At 35.5% G+C, this 17418-nt stretch overlaps 2 protein-coding genes across 2 annotated transcripts; both read right to left on the bottom strand.

The window, feature by feature from the left end:
* Positions 1-907: 907 nt before the first annotated feature.
* Positions 908-8590, bottom strand: LOC139870935 (conserved oligomeric Golgi complex subunit 5-like). The gene is made up of 3 exons (XM_071858696.1): positions 7402-8590; positions 6217-6690; positions 908-1861 (listed from the first exon to the last, which is right to left on the bottom strand). Exons 1-3 carry the CDS (start codon positions 8482-8484, stop codon positions 908-910), a joined length of 2511 nt encoding a protein of 836 aa, XP_071714797.1. The 5' UTR covers positions 8485-8590.
* Positions 8591-15333: 6743 nt separating this feature from the next.
* Positions 15334-16642, bottom strand: LOC139872341 (putative F-box protein At3g20705). The gene has a single exon (XM_071860193.1). The coding sequence runs from the start codon at positions 16538-16540 to the stop codon at positions 15350-15352; it is 1191 nt and encodes a 396-aa protein (XP_071716294.1). The 5' UTR covers positions 16541-16642; the 3' UTR covers positions 15334-15349.
* Between the last annotated feature and the right edge of the window lie 776 nt (positions 16643-17418).

The raw sequence follows: 17418 nt of genomic DNA, 5'->3' as shown, positions 1-17418 counted from the left end.
AATTTATTGTACATTTTGCTTTGTGACTTGTACATTAGTATGATTTATTAATATAATGAGTCTCAATTTATTTTATTTGAGGAACTCTGCCATGATTGAGAGTGAATATGTGTCGAGTGTGTGATGGAAAGAAATGTTGGTGTGTCGATGTTACGTCAAGTCTGTCTTTCGCGAGGTACTTGACCTCTATATGATACATTTTACAAACATTGCATTCGTTTTTAAAAGATAAACTTTCATTACATCGAAAGTTGACGGCATGCATACCATTTCATAAAATATCCAACTATAATTGACTTAATAATAATCTTGATGAACTCAACGACTCGAATGCAACGTCTTTTGAACAACATTGTGTGATGATTGACAGTGTATCATTCTCTTTTTATATTCAAATTAAAATTAAATTAAATTAAATAACTAGTAAAATTAAATTAAATAACTAGCAACAATGATTTTACTTCTTTTAGTGTAGTTGGTACACAGAATTCCTTTTTGTTGACATTTTTCTACTTTCCCATAGTGTCCGACACTGTTTAACCTGTTTTGTTGGTTGAACATTTTGTTTTAGGTCTGTAGCTATTTGCCGTTTGTTTGGATTCTTTATGTGTCAATTTGTTGATCTTCAAATCTGTAGAATGTTAATCTAAGTTGGTAGTTTTACATACAGAACAATTTTCACTAGAGGTGAAAATAATATAAAGTTTACTCAAACTTTCACCTTTCATACCAGGTGATGATTGAAACGTTAAAACCTAAACAATTCTTTTATACAAAAATTGAAACAATGAAAAGCTTGTTCAGTAATCAAAATTTCATCATATCTATGGAGCACGTAAAATAAAAATAAAAATATCTTGTCCTAAATAATTTTTCTTAAAAAGCACTATAAATCCAATAATGCATCTTAATTTGTCGTGTTTGATATCCTTGAAACAGCATTATTTTCTGATATAGACGAACCCAGACTTAACATAAGAGGATAAACAGGACTAAACTCTCTGTCTCCTCTCGCTCTCACCTGAACCGCATAATCATCAAGCGTCGCTTTAATCCCTTTCCAAATCTGGTCCTCTCCTTGAGAATCGAGCCACAACGAATACTGCACGGGAGTAAGTTTATTCCTTTGCATCGGCGACTGCAACTCATCGGGCCCACGAGAATACAAATGGTGAAGAATCACACTCGGAGGCAAGTCTTGAAGAAGAGGCGACGAACCAAGTTGTGACGTTTCAAGAAAAATAACAGGCCGTAACGCTCTAAGGGCTCGATATGGTGCACCAAGTTGTTCGACTGGGAACAAGTTCTGACCCACGGCTAGTTCTAATTCAGCCATGTCTCGAGCCATTCTGAGCTTACCTGATTCAGACAACGGTCTAACCAAAGACGCGTGTCTAATGAAGAAGATTAAAACCCTAGAAGCCATGCTTTGTACCAGCCTGGTACAAATGGTTTCGGTTCCTATGGATATAACTTTAGCTGATGAAGGTAATAATTTTGATAAAAACTCGGTTCGAAAATGGGAAATGTGTTTTTGTAATTCTTCCATGTAAGGTGATGAGTTATTGTCCATTGCAGCATCTGTGCCTATTGGTGCGAAATTTTGGTTGTGGATTTGGAGTATGCATGACTCGAGACGTTCGAGCATGGATTGGAATAAGGATGTGACGGATTCACACGCGACTTCGTATATGGTGTTGAGTGACGGGGATAAGATATCGGAGGCGATTGTCGGTAATCGTTTTGTGATTGTAGATATGCTTCCGTGAATGTCTTGTAAATGTTGGCATAATGTGAAGTTTCTTAGTTGAGCTGGAGTGGCGGGACCGGATATTTGACGTGCTTCGGGGCCTGTTGATATCTACAGCAAATGAACAATTGTAACTAGTTAAATATAGAAGATAGAAAATCTTTAATAAAAAGAAAAATAAGCAATTCGTTATTCATCTCTAGTGTTGATATACATCGTAAGGGTGAAAAATTTGACCCGTTAACGTTAACCGGGTGAATTCAATTACCGGTTGCCTTTAACAAATCACATATGATAAATGGGAACAAGTTGAATAGGTTTAGAAGTCAACGCTAGGCGTATTCACAGAGACTAAAACCTTCAAAATTGTATTATTTCAAATACCGAATTATTGTTGTCATGATAAGGTTCAAATCAGACTTCCAAAGTAATTGTGCACCTAATCAGACTTCCAAATTAATGGCTGTATGAAACATTACACATTCGAACCCTAACCGGTTTCGACATGTCTCTCAATCCGCCCCGCCTATTTTGCCACCTCTAATATATGTTATATGAACTCCCAACTACATAACCTCTAATTGTTTCCACTCAGTTTAAGGTTGAATTATGCTCATAAACTCGATTCCGTGTTCAGAGTTGTAAATCCAGTAGACGTACTCGGTTGATTCTCTCTAGATATTTTCCTTGTTCACTACTTACTACGCGATTTAATGTAAATTTTCAGGGGACAAATCTCATACGAGAAACAACTCTAGCTTAATCTGAAGTGAAAAGGACAACCATTAACACTAAAGTCAAATATGGACTTTTTCTCAGGGCATGGAAGTATGTTATTTCAGATTATACAAAAAATGCTTGGAATGCATAATTCAAATACGTCCTGACGAGACATACTAATAAAAAAATTATAACTTAAAGAATAATATCAGGGGCGGATTTACTTTAGTACCTGTGGTAGCACGGGCTATCATTGAAATACGCAATCTAGTCGAAATTTTTTTGGGCTTTTAACTAGTGACACCACTGGATTCGATTTATGTGTTATTTATCCATTCCTACTTTTTTTATGCCAATGTTGGTGACTGGAGATAACTCTCTTCAATTATTCCTGTAAATTTTTTTGTGTGACACAATTGATAGTGTAAATTTTTTGAGCTTTTATGATACCCGTGACTATGATTCCTAGATCCGCCACTGAATAATAAAATCAATAACTTCGATCAATGCATTCCTGATTATAATAAAGATATGAACAAAAAGTTAGAGCACAGCTTTTAAGTTTGCTTTCGTGCAAAGAAGGTTCTTTTACACCTACTTTGTACATGGCAGTTCCAATGGCACAGACTATAGCCATATATAGATCATAGCCATATATAGAGCACTCTGGCATTAGATAATGTTTATAACATAGTCAGTAAAAGTCTTCTACACACACTTAATTAAATTAATAAATGTAAGACTATTATCATAATTTAATACGGAGTACCATTTTGGTGAAAAAAGGAAAACAAGTACATTTGCAACAAAATTCTACAACAACAACAATAGCAAAACTCAATCACACATAAAATTCTGCAAATTAGCCCTAATATTAGAAGGTTCAAATCATAGTACCTATACCTGGCAATTGGGTCCGGTCAAAACGGGTTTGGGTTTAAACAAATCCGGGTCTAAACGGGTCAGAAATTATGAATGGGTCAAACGGGTCGGGTCAAGAGCGGGTTAGGTCGAGACCTTTTTTTTGTGAATTCTTTAATAAAGATATACAAAACCATAACACATATCTACAAAAGAGAAAACCTGGACAGCCAAATTTAATAATTCAACTCATAATAATAAGTTGAATATCATTATCATACTTAAAGAAACAACGAAATTCAAGGCTTTCAAACTACAATGTAATAGATTGAATACTCGTCATTCAACAAAACAAAAAAGAAATTTCAAAGACTTCAGCTTCGAATACTTGATGTCAAGTAGCTTCGAATACTTGATGTTAAGTAGCAACTAAATAATGGGCATAAAAAGTACGAAATTTTCTGCCCGTGAACATACAAATTAAGGACCACAATTGAGACTAACACAAACAAAAAGACAAGCATCTTCAAATCTAGACCGCGAAGAATACAACACACTCTTGACACTGTTTTAGATCTTTCTGAATCCTGCAAATCAATTGTATATTTTGAGAAATTCAGATTTGAGAAATAATCATTGTAGATTCCATCTTTAAAATCAAATTTCTCCCAAATTAAAGAATCAAGTGATGCTAAAGTTCAATGGATTCTGACACAACAATGAAATGCCACCAACTGTGCAAATTATAAATTCGTACAGATTTGACAACAGTACATCATCCTCAGGTTGCTTCTGCTCTTCCTGACCAGCTACCATCTAACGTTGTTGAAATTAATACCTCAAAAACTCATAGTAGTGTTATACTAGCAGAATACATCTAATTTAATACTGTACATCTAAATTAGTACCTCAAAAACTTACCCTTCCTTGAGAAAATTTGCGGTACTTTGGTTGTGAAGAAATTGAATACAATCTCCCACGGACTTTTATGCGATCTTCTCCAAAATTAACGATCTTGTCCAGAATTGACGAAATTTAAGCGATGAAATTACACATCTGATTATGCGAACGAGAAGATATATGAGGAACGAGAAAATATCTTGAATCTCGAATTGCAATTTTGCGATCTATGATTAGGGAAATTTAGGCTATTTAGGGTTTATGACGACTTGCGATATAGATCTGGATTCTCGTTTTTATGTTGACGATCTAGAATCTGGATTTTGATTTTTTAATAACCGATACTAAAAACCCTGTTGGACCCATTCATTAAACCAGTTAGACCCCCCCCCCCCCCCCCCCCCCCCGGTACTTTTATTGTAATATGATTAGATATCTTTTGGACCCCCTATACTTTTATTCATTTATATTTTTAAGGCACATTGGACACGGAATTTTGAACCCAACTGACCCATTTTTAAAGTAGTGGGTTTCGTTTGCCAGGCGTAGTCAGTTGGGTTCAAAATTTCGGGTCCAGTGGGCCTTAAAATATAACTGAATAAAAACATAGGGGGTCCAAAAGAGATCTAATCATATTACAATAAAAGTACAGGCGGTCCAACGGGTTTAAGGAACGGGTCCAACAGGGTTTTTAGTATGGGTTATTCAAAAATCAAAATCCAGATTCTAGATCGTCATTATAAAAAACGAGATTCTAGATCAATATAGCAAGTCTTCATAAATCGTAAATAGCCAAAATCCCCAAATCGTAGATCGTCAAAATTGCAATTCAAGATTCAAGATATTTTCACGTTCCTCATATATCTTCTCGTTCGCATAATCAGATGTATAATTTCATCGCTTAAATTTCGTCAATCCTGGACAAGATCGTTAATCCTGGAGAAGATCGCATAAAAGTTTGAGGAAGATCGTATTCAATTTCTTTACAACCAAAGTACCGCAAACTTTCTTAAGGAAAGGGTAAGTTGCTGAGGTACTAATTTAGATGTACAGTATAAAATTAGATGTATTCTGCTAGTAGAACACTACCATGAGTTTTTGAGGTATTAATTTCAAAAACGTTAGATGGTAACTGATTAGGACGAGCAGAAGCAACCCTGAAATTTGTCAAAACTGTATGAATTTATAATTTGCACAATCGGTGACATTTCATTGTTGTGTCAGATTCCATTGAACTTTAGCATCACTCAATTTTTTAATTTGGAAGAAATTTGATTTTAAAGATGGAATCTACAATGATTATTTCTCAAATACGAATTTTCTCAAAATATACAATTGATTTGCAGGATTCAGGAAGATTTAAAACAGTGTCAAAAGTATGTTGTATTCTTCGCGGTCTAGATTTAAAGATGCTTGTCTTTTTGTTTGTGTTAGTCTCAGTTGTGGTCCTTAATTTGTATGTTCACGGGCAGAAAATTTCGTACTTTTTACGTCCATTATTCAGTTGCTACTTGACATCAAGTATTCGAAATTGAAGTCTTTGAAATTTCTTTATTGTTTTGTTGAATGATGAATATACAATCAAGTACTTTGTAGTTTGCAAGCCTTGAATTTCGTTGTTGTTTTTTAATTATGATAATGATATTCAACTTATTATAAGAGTTGAATTACTAAATTTAGTTGTCTAGGTCTTCTCTTTTGTAGATATGTATGTGTTATGGTTTTGTAGATCTTTTATTAAAGAATTCACAAAAAAAGGTCTCAGCCCCACCCAACCCGTGGAAAAAGGGTCTCGACCCGACCCGACGCAATCCGCTCTTGACCTGACCCGTTTGACCCATTCATAATTTCTGACCCGTTTAGACCCGGACTTGTTTAAACTCAAACCCATTTCGACCCGACCCGACCCAACCCGACCCAATTGCCAAGTATACAACTGACCCAATTTTTAAGTAGTGGGTTTCGTTTTCCAGGCGTAATAGTACCTGATACTCGGCTCGTTGAGCAAGTAAAAGCAGAACCTTGCTGATCTCACGCAGGACAAGTAGTGTCAACCTTGCATCTAACTGTACAGCTTCAATTTCTTCTTGAATACGAGCTATAATTCTCGATATATGTTCTTTCAAAGGGACACTACCACGGTTTGACATAGGGAATACACCATTAACAAGATCTGATAGGCGACTCAAGCATAGGGCCAAGAAAGCTGTCTGAAACACTTCAATGGCACTGATCATTTGATCTCTACCTTCTACTGTTATAGCAGGTAAAACCCCTTTAACGTCTGTGTCACGTTCAATTCTTTCAAGAAGATTATCAATCATAGTAAAAAGCTTTGGATAACCAACAGTGAATATCTCTTTAACAAAGCTCGATGCAGTGAAAGTAGATTTCATTTGATTTGCAAATGCTTTTACTATTGCTTCCCAAACCCGAGCAGTTAAAATAGGGTCGCCTTCCTACAAAGAAAATAAACAGACACAAGCACCTAATGGTAAATATGAAATAATAAATTAATTGTATAAATATGATCTGGTAGAGATATACACCAAAAACCTAATGACATATGATGCATCATGATCCTAAATCAAAAAAATTAAATGCTGCTAATCAAAAAAATTAAATGCTGCAGCTCATTCAGTTTTCTAAGAGTTCGTTGGCAAACCTAGTCAGTCAGTCAAACTATTACTAGTTAATTAGCAGGGATTTAGCCAAATTAAAGTAATAAAGGGTATGTCTAAACACTAAAGGCTATGTTTCTTTCCACGATACAAGCAATAAAAAGATATCAGCACAAGTGATAACGGATACTAAACCTATTCAAAATCCACATTCCCTGATGGTATAAAGAGTAATTCAGGTAGTCTTTTCATCAAAGCGACTCTTAAAATCTTAAGCAGTTACAGCGTGAGCGTGATCACTACCACGTAATCACTTTCAAAACTCACATCCAAAAACCTCTTTACCTAGAAAGAGATCAACCCACATGCATTTGTCAATTAGTCATAAATCATAATATAATCTCTTTTGCCTCATACACCTCAAATCTCAAATATACATATATACCATATATTATAATATAATCCTACGAGTACAGAACATGACCATGCAAGAACAATCTACGGGGAGTGATTTTTAAAAATAGACAACTAATAAAAGTCCTAACGCACCTGCATAACTTCATCAAGTAGCAAAACGTGCGTGAAAGGATCCCTTTTCTTCGATAACACTCTCTGCAAATGCCAAATTGCAACAACAACGGAATGCAACTGATCCATACAAGCAGCCATCCTCTGCCACAACGCTTCCTTCGCCTTCGCCCCACTACCAATCTGCGGCGTCCCACTTCTTTGTATCCCTCCAGGACCACCAAATCCACCACCACCACCACCAGACGACGATATCGTCTTCATATCCAAAGCAACACTCACACTCTTGACACCTTGACTCTTATACTTATTAATCAAACCGTCAACGGTCAACTTCAGCTCGCCTAAATTATAAAACACCTGTAAACCAGCACCTACTTCAGCCTGATTGAATCCTTCAACACCTCTTTCTAACACCTTCATTCCCTGAGATCTCAACCTGTTTCCAGCTTCATACACTAATTTCATCTCCTCATCAATCACATCAATTCCAGATAAATCATTTTCATTACACAAACGTATAATCTCACTATGCAACTGCGCAGCTTTCGATAAATCTAATTTCTCAACCTCGGGTTCCGACATTACATCTCGAAGCTTCTTCGATAAACGAATAACACGAACAGTTGACTGAAGTAAATCAACGGTGACGTGTAGGTTAGAAAGCTGTACCGTTTTAGATCTGATCTGACGGTTAGGATCAGCGATTTCGGATCTGACGCGGCGTACGGACGACTGAAGAGATGAAACGGCGGAACGGATTGTAGAGAGTGATGAATCAGCATCTTTTACGGATGATAATTGTGAGAGAAGATCGTCGTGGCGTGATAATACCTCCGAACGGAGCTGTTTTTCGAGGAGATGAATGCCGTCTTGGATTTTTTCAGCGCGAGCTGCGGCAGTGCCGGAAGAAAGTGCTTCGGAGGAGAATTTTGTTGAATTGAAATCGGAGGAGAGGAATTTGGAGAAAATTGGATCGGATGCGAAGGAATCGAGGAGTGACGACGGAGTTGTGGTAGTTGTTGGTGGTGCTGATGAAGTGGTGGTGATTTTGAAGGTAGGGAGACGTTGAGTAGATGAACGTTGAACCGCCGGAGATGACATTTGTGGTCCGGTGAGATTTGTGAAATAGAACAAGGTTTATGATGTTAACAATTTAAGACAGTTTTCATTCTTTCTCATTGTCAGTAATAACTTTGTGAAGGAACCATTTGTTTCAACACCAGCTTGTGATTAAACTAGGAATGGCAATGATGATAGATATGGATATTCGGTACAGCGGTACCGCGGTTACACTTGTGTACTCGTAGGGCTAGAGGTCTCGGGTTCGAACCTCGTCACCCGCTCTAGGAATTGAAATATATTCCTTGAAGGTGGCCCAAAGGGAAGGTTTTACCGACCCGCTCCGGGACTAAGGTCCGGCCCGCCTGCCCCTCGAGATGGTTTAAGGGTCGGATTCTCAGAGTGTGGTTCGGGTTTCCTGCCCGAAAGCGCGTGTGTGTGTGCAAATGATGAGTGTCGTTGAAATAAATGATACGCTGATGCAAGTTTGCCTTTCAAAAAAAAAAAAAGATGATGACAGATATGGATCGAATTAGACGGCTACTATCGGTGCCGCGGTTGGAGTGTGGTTTGGGATTTGGTTGTTTGGCACTTTGAACCGCAAGCATCAATGAATAAAAAAAAAAAAAAAAAAAAAACAATAACAAAACTCAATACCACGTTCGTGAGGTATGATATGTGAAATGTAAACAATCATTCCCCTATCTTTGAATAATGAGAACTCATTTCTCCACTCGGACTGAAATACTCTAAAAAGTAGAAAATGTACTTCCTCTTTTTCTTCAACAGATAAATAGATTGCTTCCGATAGATCTCCAGCAGAAATTTTTATTTTTAAAAGTTAAATAAAATATAAAAAATAAAACATGAGACGCCATGAAAATGGTATGATCAAATTTCTATGGGTTTTAAATCCTGCATATTCAATTTAAGCTCTAAGTAGCAGTCAAGTCACCAATAAATCGACGTTTGCTGTTGACTCAATTAATATGAGCCATCAATGAATAAAAAAATAATAAGATATTCATTGGATATTCACTGTTAGATATTTTCTCAACTTAACGCTATTAAAAGTTATAACATGTTATAAAAATAAGTCGTAACTCGTAACCTATATATGTTCTAAATCACTTAACTAACTAGTTTATCGACTTTTATGTATATACAAATATACAATCTAATGACAACAAAAACACCTACACCATACATATTAAAATATTATTATCTCTAAGGTGCGTTGAACGGATTATCAGTGGAATAAATATAAAACATTAATAATAGAAAATATTTACTCCCTAACATTTAATTGAATAAAAACGTAAAAGGAAAGTGTATAAATATAACGAAATATCATATATAACTGAGAGTAATTATGATGATATAAAAAAAATATTATGATGATATATTTATATATTAAATGTTTATATAATTAAGCATTTTAACCCAAACAATTTTAACATTGTTAATAACATAATAGGCCAATCAGTATTTTGCCCTGTAGGCCGTTACTTATGCTTAAGCCCTAAAAAGAACATGTGAGCAGCACACATGTCATGTCAGCGTAAAGAACAAAGTCGGTTATGCACTTTTCGCATAAATCAATCAATGGCAGCAAAACACGTGTCTCCGAACATTACAAAGCTCCCGCTCCTATAAATAGGCCACTTGGGTCATCACTTTTCAAGGATCTGAACTGGTGACAGAGAACACACTTTCTCTCTCAAACAGTACTTTCTGACTCTAGGACTTCAAGACTTAGCTGCATAGCGTGTAAGTAACTAGAGGGGGTGAATAGTTACTTAATGCGATTTTTAAAACTTTTTCGATTTAGAACTTGAGATTACTATAGTGTGATTTGATTAGTTTGTTCGCAAGTAAAGTAAATGCAAAGATAAAGGATAAGAGAACAAACACGGAGATTTATAGTGGTTCGGGAAGATGTTAACTAATATTCCTTAATCCACTCCTCAATTCTAACGAATTGAGAGTTAGTTTCACTATGATGCTCCAAACTCGGTGGAGTGTCCGGATACAACACTAGCTCCTCGATAAGCCGCAACTTATGAACCCTTACGTCCCTTTGAAGAATTCACAATCGCCAAATGCTCTTATCACAAGATCATAATGCTTCAACTAAGTGAAACCTTACCTATCTTCTAGATCCCTTTAAGAAGATAGTTTACAAGTAAACTTACAACTAAGTTTACAATCACTTTTGCTTGAATCACTCTAAATATATTACAATAGTATTTGAATGATATCAGTAAATATATGGAAATGTAAGTACAAGAGGTGAGTCTTCAAGTGCTCCAAAGTTTGGCTTTTATAGGCAAGAGAAATTCAAACCCGGCTGATTGCGGCTCACCTCACGGTCGACCGTGGGTTGACCGTGCAGGCCTCTAACTTCTGAAGTTGTAGCCGTTTGAGATCTTTAACTTTGTCAACATTAGTTTTGCAAGTATATGCATTCTTTGGTTACTTTCAACCTTCCAAATAAGACCAATTTGTTTTTACATGAAGACTTTTGAGAGTTTACACTAAACTCTTATTAAGCATGTAAGTAATGCTTAATGGTTAATCAAGTGGAGAGCATCTCTTTAGTTGAGACTTTAATGATCATCTTAATTTCATTATTTTAATTTTAGATTTAAAAAGATGACTTTGAAAAAGAACTTTTAGCAATACTTATGTGTTTATCATAAATCATAAGCTAAAAGTGTTATTAAGACGTCATTAAGTGTGATTTACCAAGATTAGTGTTTTAGTGACAAAAACTCATTTGGTTATGAAGGAGACAACTCTTATAAGTATGTTTAAATAAGTTTTGTAAATTATAGATGCCCCGAAGTAGTCAAACATTTTTTGATCAAAAATTTGGACAGACAAAATTGCGGTCGATCCACGGCTGACCGTGGAGTCGACTGTGTACCTTGTTCCTTTGAATCAAAGTACAGGGCATCCACGATTTGACCTGCGATCGATCGTGAACCCAACCGTGCTCTTCCAGTGTTTCCAAATGACTCTTTAGACTTGTTCTATATTGTGTATTGGTCGTTTGCTAGAGATTGTGTAGGCTTGTGAACTTGTGTTGTACTATACATTGTTTAAGCACACAAGACTTGGTGTCATCATCAAAACAAAGTGGTTAACATTTGAATATTATCATTTGATCACTAACCAACATAGCGCTAGACGGACCAACTCCCAGTTTGGCTCCGCAAGATTGATTAAGCCAAACACGGTTTTAGACCGTGATCCGGGTCTGCAGGGACTCCGTCCCGAAAGTAAACATCAACAGGCAATCTACCTCATCACGCTAAGAAGTTCTAGACTTTCACTAATACTTGTAGCCGCTAGTCGTTAATATGTATCAACATATAGCGCCATCAGTTCTAAAGAATCTTATGAACGCAAAAAACTCAAAGTCAAAGGGAAAGGAAGTAGTGCCATTTGAAGTGAATATGATCTGTAAGCAGAAAAAAGACAGCGCAAAAAGGTTGGAGTATTAGAAAAATGGCAATTGCATCCTATACCGTTTCCACCAATGTTAGACATAAACCCACCAGATGATTCGGTAATCATATAGGCAAGGGTAGCAAACTGTAATGTAGTCGGAATATACATAGACACATGAGTAGGTTCAGAAATAATGTACGAACATTGTTTCGTGAAGCATCCAGAAAGAATAAGAAAGTTAATAAAAGAATCTTTAATACAACTAGCCAGTTTTACCCTGAACCATCATGTCCAGAAGGGAGTATAACTTTAGAAAATATTTTAGGAAAAGCACCGTACCAGAGAACGACTGATATTGAAATTGGTTGTTAAGGCAAGTTCCCAGTAAAATATAATATTAAGGCGTTAAGTCCAACACCTATCTGTGAAGATAATGCTGTTTGCATATCATAGATGAAAGACGGGGTATATCATAAGTGACCAAACAAAACATATACTTCCTAGATTCTTCTCATATACTCAAGATCTCATCAAGGACAACGAGATTGAAATGAGATATGTTCAATCTAGCAACTATTATTTTCATAATAGACATTAACATGGAATGAGGCATGTTCAAAAGATGGGACAACTCAACGATGTCTACTTGAGGGGGAATCAACTATATGCTGCACTCTTTTTCCCTTAGCTAAAGTTTTTTCCCACTAGATTTTCTTTAGCAAGGTTTTTAACGAGGCATCACTAATTGATCTCAAATGAAACAAAATTGTCATCCGAGGAGGAGTGTTATGATCCTCAAAAGTCATAAAGGTGTGTAACAATTTATTGATACATTATATAATCTATACTAATTGTGATCAAACATTTACTGTCACACAGGCGTTTTCGTCCTTTCACTTCAACTATTTATTACATAGACCGAATGGTAAATATCAAATGTATTTGAGATGAATACTATTACTACGAAGACTTTTGGTGAATCTGCCAAAAGACCACCAACCAACTTATGTTCATTATTTACCATTAAGTCATTGTCAGTTGCAACAAGTTCGTTTTTTTTTTTTTTTGGAGAATCCATCTCTCTTATTTATAACTAGTAAAAGTGACCCGCGCGATGCTGCAGGGTCTTTCGGGTTGTATATCATAGCTGACGTAAAAAACGTTTTGCTACGGTTGTGTTTCGATACACGAGGTTGAACTTCATTGTAACTATTCTCTTTTTTATTTATAATATTAACCGGGGTTATCCCATTACTCAAAAAAAACAAAATATGATTTACTTCAGTGGCGGAACTTGAAATTTTTAGTTAGGAGGGCGGAAATAAACATGCAATTTTTTTTTATTATGTACTCCGTACTTCTTATTAAAGTATAATAGTATAATTCTTAGAATGATATAGTAAAGTTATTTTGATACGGAGTTTTAAAATCAAAAATAAAATTTTCATTTATAAACAATAGAATAATAAATAATAAAATAAAATTATAAATGAGGGACTAAATGTGAGTTTATATGATAGTAGGGGTGTTAAATTGGAAACAAAAATTACAAAAGCATAGTATAGTACTATGTTTTTGTACTTTTTTCCTGGCCATCTTCCCGAATACTACCTCCTACCTCCATTAAAATACATCTTCAAGTTTTCTTTAATCTTAAGATTCATGTATTTGGTTTTTAATAAAAACATACAGAGTACCTTTGAAATCCTAAAACACGGTTTGGTTATATAGTTAACAATTTTTGAAGTATATATATAAAATATGCCGTGAACTTCTTTAAAATCTATACTACTAGCTTAAAAATTTGGGATGGCCATGGCCCTCCTTGGTCTCCACAAAGATCCGCCTCTAAATTTTACTTGTTGCACTTGCAGCTCCTCTTTTTCCATCCCAGAAGGTTGTGAATAAAGATAATCGAGTCCAAAGAGTTACAACAATATCAAAATCTAAACCTAGACCAACATACAGAGGAATAAAATGAACTTTTATACCATCCTTATAACAACTTTAAAAAGAGTAAAGTGTCATACCCCCGCACTATATCTAATTTCTCCATACCTGTGCTATTGTTGCCACATACTTTTCTATTTTGACATTCAACTAGCTTGTGAGTAGTTACAAAAAAAAAAAAAAAAAAAAATAAATAAAATAAAATTATACACATTGCATAGAAGGTTGAGATAAAACCGTGAAATCATCCTTTAGATTATTAACTGTGGATTCTATCATTTGAATTCACTCACTTAGTGATGAACTGATTACTTGACTTTGGTTATGCTTTACTTCTACTGGGTCAAACCATAAAGAAAATATTAGATATGCGAGTGCCGAGTGGATCAAACGGGAACATGCAAGTTTAATCCACAACTTCCTAAGCTCGTAGATGTTCTCTAAAAATATAATACTAATGTTCGTTTTAACCCAAACAATTTGACAGTGAACCCAAAACCCACCCAACACGCTCATTTTGTAACCTTTAGTATCAAATTTTAAGGCACTAGTGTCTGAGTAGTCTCTCAAAGTGTGAAATTTGGGTTAAATATCTATGATCTTTGGCAAATGCAGAACTCAAAAGTGACCAATACAAACGCTAATGAATCAAACCCTAAAATACCATGTGGTTTAAATCTTAGTCACCAAAGTGAAGGGTGGAACATACGCTATAGGTCCAGATGGACCAATTAATGCTACGATATCCTGCTATTTTTCGTAAAAGTACATAAATAATCAAAAGATACACGCTTGATGACATTGGGTCGCTTGTTCCATTATAATCAAGGATGGATGTTTTCATCGTGGAATTTGAACCTGATAATTTTCACTTTAAAAACTATGATAATTGTCACTCCTATGAAAAGCAAGTACTTTTACAATTATTTCAACAATAATAAGTTTTCTTATATTAACTTCTGAACAACTAAAAGATGACATTATTTCCCCCTAAATAAAGATAGAAGCCGTATGAGAATGTAGAGCCAGGATGAAGTGATATTGAAGAAACAAGGATCATAATAAGGGAGCCATCATCATATGGTGGACTAGCATACTGCCAATAAAAGGCTGTTGCTACAGTTGTTCATGTTGGAGGAACACTGCTATTCAATAATGTAAAGTGAATGTAATACAAGGACCTAACTTTTTGGAGTATGTGCTTCTAAAGAAAACACGCACAAGCACGTGCGCACACACACAACCATGTAACATTCAAGAAGCACAATTAGTTGTGAACCAAATAACCTAGATGAATCGATAAAAAAAAAATTCTTACTTGACATACGGTTAAGTACTGTAACTCACAACAACAGACATATCAGAAGTTCACTCCATATCGTCTACATTAGTTTATTTTAACATACAAATAAGTGCATGTTTTTTTAGAACACAATAACTAAAAGAAGTAACACTCCTAATATCTAAAAATAGCAGCATTTAAAGATTAGTAGTGAGAGGATTACTCAATTGTCAAGTCCATCTTTCGAACAAAGAAAGCATCAGGAACCACAGACGATAAATTAGTCCTCTCTGCAACCTTCCCACCATTGATAGGCATTAAACTTCCAACATGATTGAACACATTGGAATAAGAAGCAATCCCATTATTCCCCAAATTCTTAACCCTTTGTGAATCTGAATCGTACACAACCAACTTATTATTATCCTTCTCCAACAAAAACTCGCCGTTCAATCCACATGCCAATGGTCTAACATCCTTAGTATAAAGTTCGAATGACCTATATTTCATCCACGATGAAACCACCCCATATTCTTTCATTACCCACACCTCAAACATCTTCCTATACCCAATCTCAGCTGAACCAATTACCGCCAATGATCCCTTCAACGCTACAACAGACCAACTAATCTTCAAATCTTCACCAACATGTCCACTAAATCCAAACTCGGGTGGCATTATATAATTAAACGCCTCCTCTTGCAAATCAAAGCACACAATTACCTTCTTTCCGTGCATTTCCTCGAATCGAGTAGCATTCCAATGAAACTTTCCATTCAAAAACACACTAGACGCTGACTCGAAGATTAAAAATCGAACAATAGTCTTAATCTCCCTCCATGAATCCGTACTCAGCGAGTACATCTCAACTTGATTCAATGGATAACCATAATACACAATCCTTAACACCTTATAATCCTTGACAACATCATCAAACCCAAACCCTAACACAACCTTAATCGGACCAGCACGAGGTCGATCAATAGGTGAAATAGGCAAGTCTTTGAAAACCCTAGTAGCAGGATTCCACAACAAAATAATCGAAGCAATTGGCAAAACACTCAAACAAATTAAACCGTTACAGCTCCCGCAAACACGTAACGGTTTCAAAATGGTGAGAAGCGGAATGTCAATTTCAATTGGGATTTCAATTGATTTGTATGATGAATCGGATAAGATCAAACCAACGTTACGATCAGATGTGGAGGGACTGGTAGTGGATTTATGAGGAGTAAAGAGGAAAGAGGGATCTGAAATAGCGGATTGATTTTTGAAATGGTTGGAGATGAAATTAGGGTTTTGAAAAAGGGCGTACCATGATTTTGAAACGGATTTGAAACGGAGGAGGTATCTGACGGGAACACGAGACAAGATATCGAAGATTACATCTTTTGGTAGCTCTTTCGTCATTGAAATTGATCTGCAATTTGAAAATTAAGAATTTGTGATGAAGTTGTTACTAAGTGGGGTTGAGTGGAGTTAGTGGATACATAGATGTAGATATAATGGATAACGTTCTTGTACGGATTAGGGATGGCAATTGCGTCACAGAAACCCCCCACTTGCAGAGTAATTTCGGGGAATTTTACTAGTGAGTACGGGTCGGGTATGTTAGGGCACCGGGTTAATGGGCTGGAACATAGCCCATGGATATGCAAGTTTATTTGCATGTAATTTCAGACTCGTAATCTCACAAAGTTCATTATACATATCGTAGATATAAGTGTGATTTATCAAATAAATAGTTACATATAGCAACACGTGGTCATGGCTATTTTGTCAAGTTTATAAACTTTTTCTTTGATCTTACTTTTCATTTCATAAATTAAACAAATTCAGTATGCGTATTGTATTTATAAGCTATCAAAATTGTTTAATATATAGGGATCATGTATTGTCGCGAACGATTTTTTGTCGCAATGCACGATCTACTTCACTACTGAAACATTGTTAAAGTTATCGAGTGAAACTATTTCACACAGTAACGTGCGAGCCATTTTTCACTTGTTGAAACCATTTATATCGAATAAAAAATATGTATTAATTAGATAATTGTGATGAATATGGTCAAAGGTTTGATGAGTAGATGGTGGATCAATTTAAGAAGTTTTTTAGAACTTTTTATGTCAGTTACTTGATATTGGGAATATCTTCAAAATGTAGATAGAAAAACTCAAAATAGGATACTTAGAGGCTACAAATACTTAGATTTGGAGGCAATGTTTTTTAATATAGAAATAAAGCCTCAAAGCTATATACTCATATATAAATAAATAAATAAAAAAAAG

Source organism: Rutidosis leptorrhynchoides, chromosome 10 (assembly GCF_046630445.1).
Source record: "Rutidosis leptorrhynchoides isolate AG116_Rl617_1_P2 chromosome 10, CSIRO_AGI_Rlap_v1, whole genome shotgun sequence".
Classification (NCBI taxonomy): domain Eukaryota; kingdom Viridiplantae; phylum Streptophyta; class Magnoliopsida; order Asterales; family Asteraceae; genus Rutidosis; species Rutidosis leptorrhynchoides.
Note: the sequence above shows the minus strand (reverse complement) of the source record. Positions and strands in the feature narration are given on the sequence as shown.

Bases quoted from the DNA above. Each gene is read 5' to 3' on its own strand.
- LOC139870935 (XM_071858696.1), bottom strand. From the start codon at position 8,484: ATGTCATCTCCGGCGGTTCAACGTTCATCTACTCAACGTCTCCCTACC. The intron at 6,691-7,401 runs GTGCGTTAGGAC...TTTTCTTTGTAG, and splicing joins TACTTGATGAAGTTATGCAG to GAAGGCGACCCTATTTTAAC. The intron at 1,862-6,216 runs GTACTATTACGC...CATTTGCTGTAG, and splicing joins CTCAACGAGCCGAGTATCAG to ATATCAACAGGCCCCGAAGC.
- LOC139872341 (XM_071860193.1), bottom strand. From the start codon at position 16,540: ATGACGAAAGAGCTACCAAAAGATGTAATCTTCGATATCTTGTCTCGT.